This window comes from Ambystoma mexicanum, chromosome 13 (genome assembly GCF_040938575.1).
Source record: "Ambystoma mexicanum isolate Mex_15411 chromosome 13, UKY_AmexF1_1, whole genome shotgun sequence".
NCBI lineage: Eukaryota > Metazoa > Chordata > Amphibia > Caudata > Ambystomatidae > Ambystoma > Ambystoma mexicanum.
Genome location: NC_090938.1, coordinates 11,419,707 through 11,425,706, shown reverse-complemented (window position 1 = coordinate 11,425,706; position 6,000 = coordinate 11,419,707). Strand labels below are relative to the sequence as shown.

General features: G+C 48.6%; 1 protein-coding gene across 1 annotated transcript in view; it reads left to right on the top strand.

Moving 5' to 3' along the window:
• Positions 1 to 433: 433 nt before the first annotated feature.
• Positions 434 to 6,000, top strand: part of ATXN7L2 (ataxin 7 like 2) — a 106,115-nt gene continuing 100,548 nt past the window's right edge. The window contains exon 1 of the mRNA XM_069633003.1: positions 434 to 648. Within this exon, the coding sequence (XP_069489104.1) occupies positions 522 to 648 (127 nt within the window). The 5' untranslated portion in view covers positions 434 to 521. The remainder of the gene's footprint in view (positions 649 to 6,000) is intronic.

Sequence of the window (6,000 nt, the reverse complement as noted above, 5' to 3'; positions counted from 1 at the left end):
GATTTGTAGAGTGAAATAATTATGTAATGATTTTGTTTTCATTTCCTTTGAAATGTATAAAGGTTTTTGTAAACCAAATATACAATTAAAAAAAAATCTAAAAAACAGCTATTTGTTTTATTGAAAGATCATGAACATGGAACTACAAGTCCCAGAAAGAATGCAAAGAAAAACCAGGCCTGGATAAGCAGCCACGGAATGGATCGTGTTGGCAACTGTTCGTCTCGCGAATGGAATGCATGGTTGTGGCGTGCGCGTTTCATTCTGGAGACTGCGTCCGTCTGCTTTTCCTAGGACACCTCTAGACTGATACCTCCCCGCCCCAACACCAATAGCCGAAAGCCCGCGCTTCCTCTCCAGGCCCCGGAAGGAGACACCTGGCGGGAGGAGTCCGTGGGCACTACATTTCCCGGCAGCGCATGGGGCCCGCCCAGCTCACACACATGCGCCGGCTCGCCGCGCCCTGAGGTGCGCGCGCCGCGCCCCAAGTGACGTGCAGGAGCGCGCGCGCCCGGGCGGCGATGGCGGTGCGTGCACGCGCAGCGGCAGTAATGGCCGCTCTGGATCGGCGGCTTCCGAGTCCCGACGACTTCGCCGGGCAGAGCTGGAGCTCCTGGGTTCAGAGCGCCGCCGCGCCGCTGGCCGAGGGTGAGTAAAGGGCCCCTCCCCTCAGAGCCCCGCGCAGGCCCCTCGGATCCCACCGGGGGCGCCGCTCCCCCGCCCGAGAGCTGCCCGTCCGGCGACTGTCCGCCCTAAACAAAGGCGCCCCTGGGTCCTAACGCCGACGCGTTCCCTCATACCGCGCCTGCGCCTTCGCGAGCCCGTCGCCCTTCGCTGCGCATGCGCACAGCGTCGCCAGCCCGCAATGGCGCCCGGATATCCGGAAACTGAAGGTGTTCCCGCCCTCGGGATGGGCGTGCGGCAGAATGGAGGCACGTGGAGAAGGGAGGTGGTGGAGACAATGAAAGGAGGAGCAAGGGCGGCTCAGGGATAGTTCAGAGGGAGCAAGGGCGGCTCAGGGATAGTTCAGAGGTAGGTGGAGACAGTGAAAGGAGGAGCAAGGGCGGCTCAGGGATAGTTCAGAGGGAGCAAGGGCGGCTCAGGGATAGTTCAGAGGTAGGTGGAGACAGTGAAAGGAGGAACAAGGGCGGCTCAGGGATAGTTCAGAGGGAGCAAGGGCGGCTCAGGGATAGTTCAGAGGTAGGTGGAGACAGTGAAAGGAGGAACAAGGGCGGCTCAGGGATAGTTCAGAGGGAGCAAGGGCGGCTCAGGGATAGTTCAGAGGTAGGTGGAGACAGTGAAAGGAGGAGCAAGGGCGGCTCAGGGATAGTTCAGAGGGAGCAAGGGCGGCTCAGGGATAGTTCAGAGGTAGGTGGAGACAGTGAAAGGAGGAACAAGGGCGGCTCAGGGATAGTTCAGAGGGAGCAAGGGCGGCTCAGGGATAGTTCAGAGGGAGGTGGAGACAGTGAAAGGAGGAACAAGGGCGGCTCAGGGATAGTTCAGAGGGAGCAAGGGCGGCTAAGGGATAGTTCAGAGGGAGGTGGAGACAGTGAAAGGAGGAACAAGGGCAGCTCAGGGATAGTTCAGAGGGAGGTGGAGACAGTGAAAGGAGGAACAAGGGCAGCTCAGGGATAGTTCAGAGGGAGGTGGAGACAGTGAAAGGAGGAGCAAGGGCAGCTCAGGGATAGTTCAGAGGGAGGTGGAGACAATAAAAGGAGGAGCAAGGGCAGCTCAGGGATAGTTCAGAGGGAGATGGAGACAATAAAAGGAGGAGCAAGGGCAGCTCAGGGATAGTTCAGAGGGAGCAAGGGCGGCTCAGGGATAGTTCAGAGGGAGGTGGAGACAGTGAAAGGAGGAACAAGGGCGGCTCAGGGATAGTTCAGAGGGAGCAAGGGCGGCTAAGGGATAGTTCAGAGGGAGGTGGAGACAGTGAAAGGAGGAGCAAGGGCAGCTCAGGGATAGTTCAGAGGGAGGTGGAGACAATAAAAGGAGGAGCAAGGGCAGCTCAGGGATAGTTCAGAGGGAGCAAGGGCGGCTCAGATAGTTCAGAGGGAGCAAGGGCGCCTCAGGGATAGTTCAGAGGGAGGTGGAGACAATAAAAGGAGGAGCAAGGGCAGCTCAGGGATAGTTCAGAGGGAGCAAGGGCGGCTCAGATAGTTCAGAGGGAGCAAGGGCGGTGTTAAGTTATGAAGCGGACGCATCTTCTGGTTGCATATTTATTATTAAAGTAAAAGACCGCAAGACACAGCAGGCGCCCTCCTGAGAGGCTGGCTCCAACTGCCCTTTGGTAACAAAAGAAAACATTGCAAACATTCTAAATGGAACCAACACATACATAAATTCCAGATGAAGTGAGGTTACATCATAAAGTCATTACATAGTATAATGTTAACCTACAGTAAATATGACACTCTGCACAGTAATAAGAAACCAATCCCAACACATCTCCTTCCTTTAGTAAGAAGATTTAACCCACATAATAATCATTGAACTTGGTTGGTCTGATCCTGACTCTGCATGCTTTCAGACCACTCTCAGTGCTACTATTACAGTCACACTCAGCATTCACTACTCTATCTGCATGTGGTCCAAACACTGGAGCTTCTTCTGTCTCGTGAGACAACTCCTGGTCCCACTCTTCACTACCTTCAGCAGCAACCTTGTTACTTTTGGCTAGTCTAGACATTGCCCAACATTCACCACCCTCCATAATAACAACATTTCCCCTTATAACTGCAATTCTTTTGGGACCAATACATTTACTAGTGATGCATTTAGGAGATACTCTAGGATTTTTGATGTACACCCAGTCCCCAACAGACCAACTCACTCCTCGAACAGACTTCTTGTTATCAAAACGAACTTTGTACTCATTCTGAGTCTCCCTAACTAGATCCATAATTTTTTTTCTGTCAATATTCACACTCCTCGCTAGATTCAACCAACCCGGACATAGTTTTGTCCCCGGATGTCTACCCTTGAGAGATGAGAAAGGTGAAACAACAGTAATGGAGTGTGGAGTCACACAGTAACTCCAGACCATTTCTCTCAGAACTGTTTGCCACTTCAATCCCGATGCCATGGCCAACTGCCGACCACCCTTAAGAAACCTATTCATTCTTTCCACTAAGCCATTCGCTCTGGGTTGGTACAACGCTGTCCTGTAATGTCCGAACAAAATTGGACTCCGTTGTCTGAGACAAGGTCCGAGGGAAACCCCTCCCTGTAGAACACTTCCTCAAAGAAAGTGATCATTTGAGAAGTGGTTGCCTCCCTTATAGGTTTCCACTCGACCCATTTTGAGTGATAATCTACAAGCACAATGAGATATTTGAAATCTTCACCCAACTCCTGAATGGGTCCCATCAAATCCACTGCTAACTTCCTCCAAGGCTCTGCTGGGACACTAACCGGCCTTAAAGGTGTATCTCTAACAATTTTAGTTTTATCACTCCTTTCACATTCCTTACATTTCCTGACAACTCTTTCCACTTCACTATCTATTCCTGGCCACCAGAACGATTGCCTTATGTGTCTTTTGGTGCCCCCCATCCCCAGGTGACCCTGGTGAGCTATTTCCACAAGTGTAGGTCTAACTTCAGAGGGAGGTATGATCCTCATCCCCTTCCTAAGTTCAGACCCATTCTCCGACAAATTCAATTCCTCCTTGATATTATAGAACGCATCAAATTACCTCTCCACCAGATCCTTTCTAGGCCAACCTGTTTTGACCCACACTTTCACTTGGCCTAACATTTCATCAAGATTGTCAGCAGACACCCATTCTTCTTCACTTATTGCATTCTGCACCATTTCACAAATACTGACAGAAGACTCCACATTCACATTATTGAAATCTTTGGTCTGGATAGGTAGCCTGGAAAGACAGTCAGCAATGACATTCTCATCACCAGGAACATACACCATCCTGAAATCATATGCCAACAAATCAATCATCCACCGGGATATCCTGGGCGAACCCTTAGTCCAGTCGGCACTGCCCAACAACTGAACCAAAGGTTTGTGATCAGTTTTTACAAGAAATGATTGGCCCCATAGGAAAAATTTAAAATGACTTACTGCCCACGAGACAGCTAACGCTTCTCTCTCCACTACGGAGTAGTTGTTCTCCGCCCCCTTCAGTGGCCGGGAGGCAAAAGCTATAACATGTTCAATGCTCCCTTCATACTGAAAAAGGGCGGCTCCAAGCCCTAACATGCTCGCATCTACAGCTAGCACAGTCTTCCTTCCAGATACAAACCCCCCCAAGGAAGGAGCCTCAACTATGCCTTCTTTAATTTTAACAAAGGCTTTCTGGCATTCATCCGACCACACACATCTGGATCCCTTCTTCAATAAATCTCTCAAAGGAGACGATATATTAGAGAACCCATCAACAAATTTATGATAATATTCCGCCAACCCCATGAAAGATCGTAATTGTTCCTTATCACAGGGTTGTGGAGCACTCACAATGCTGTCCACCAAAGACTTTCTAGGAGAGATTCCATTGCAAGAAATCCTGTGTCCCAAATAATCAACCTCTGTCATGGCAATTCTGCATTTTTCTCTTTGTACCGTTAAACCAGCATCCTTAAGCCTAATCAAAACAGATCTTAAAACATTGTCATGTTCAACATCATTCTTGGCAAAAATAAGAATGTCATCTTGAAACACAGTTACGTTGCTAAGCCCTTTGAGAACTGTTTCCATCACTCTCTGAAAAACAGATGCCGCTGAGGCCAAACCAAAGGGCATGCGCTTATACATAAAAACACCTTCTGGAGTAATAAATGCTGTTAATTGTTGACATTCCACAGACAACGGCACCTGATGGTACGCAGAAGACAGATCAATAATGGAAAATAGTTTAGGCTCTCCTAGAGTGGACAGAATTTCCGAAATATTAGGCAAGGGATGTCTCTCAACCACAATGTTCCTATTCAGACTGCGTAAGTCTACACACAACCTCATTTTACCATTAGCCTTGGTAACTAAAACGATGGGGGACAACCATTCTGTAGCTGCTACTGGTTCAATAACCCCTTTGGCCATCAGACTGTCAAGTTCTTCCTTGAGTTGCGCCCTCATCTTCAATGGAACTTGACGAACCTTATGCACAACAGGTTGAGCATTATTTCTCAATCTAATGTGATGCTCAAAATCTTTGAGTTTGCCAAGACCCTCAGTAAACACTTCAGGAAATTCCTTGGTCCAGCAATCTCCCACTTTGGCAATTGAAACTGGAACAGGTGCTCTAGCTTGTACTATTTCTTCTGTTCCTCCCAACCCAGTAGGGAGGTTCCCTTCTCTGCCACGAGGAAAGTGGCTTGACAGATTCTTCCCTTGTAGCACACTTCCGAAGAGAATTGGCCGACAATATTTATGTCAGAGTTGGCATATCCACATACTCTAATACTGGTGGGAAGAATAACGGCATCATTCATTTTGAGAACATTTCTCAAAGTCTCTCTGGATATGATGGACCAAGGTGAACAAGAGTCTACCTTCATTGAAAGTTCAACACCATCAATTCGGAATGTGTAGACAGGGTCTTTAGTATTAGTGGACACTTCCGATATCTGAAACACATGTTTAGGGGTCATCTCTTGAATGGCAGCAGTTTGACGAACATAGTATCCTGTCTTACTGTCAAACTCCTCATTATTCTCCATTTTGGGTTCCACACAGTTGATTGACTTATTTTTGCAAACATTTGCAAAATGACCCTTGCCTTTACATTTGAAGCAGTCCGCATTCTTGGCCGGGCACGAGGGAAAACTCATTCCATGTCTGAGGCTGCCACAACAAGAACACATCCCTTTTACATTCCAAGCTCCTCTCTTCATTGTGGAGTAATTACCCCTCCTCTTTTGATCCACCACACACACCGAGGATTGATCAGCATTTGATTTGTCAATCTTGAGTTCCTTCACGTATTCAGAGGTTTGTTCAATACTTCTCGCCATTTCAATCGCCTCTTGAAGGACCATATCATTT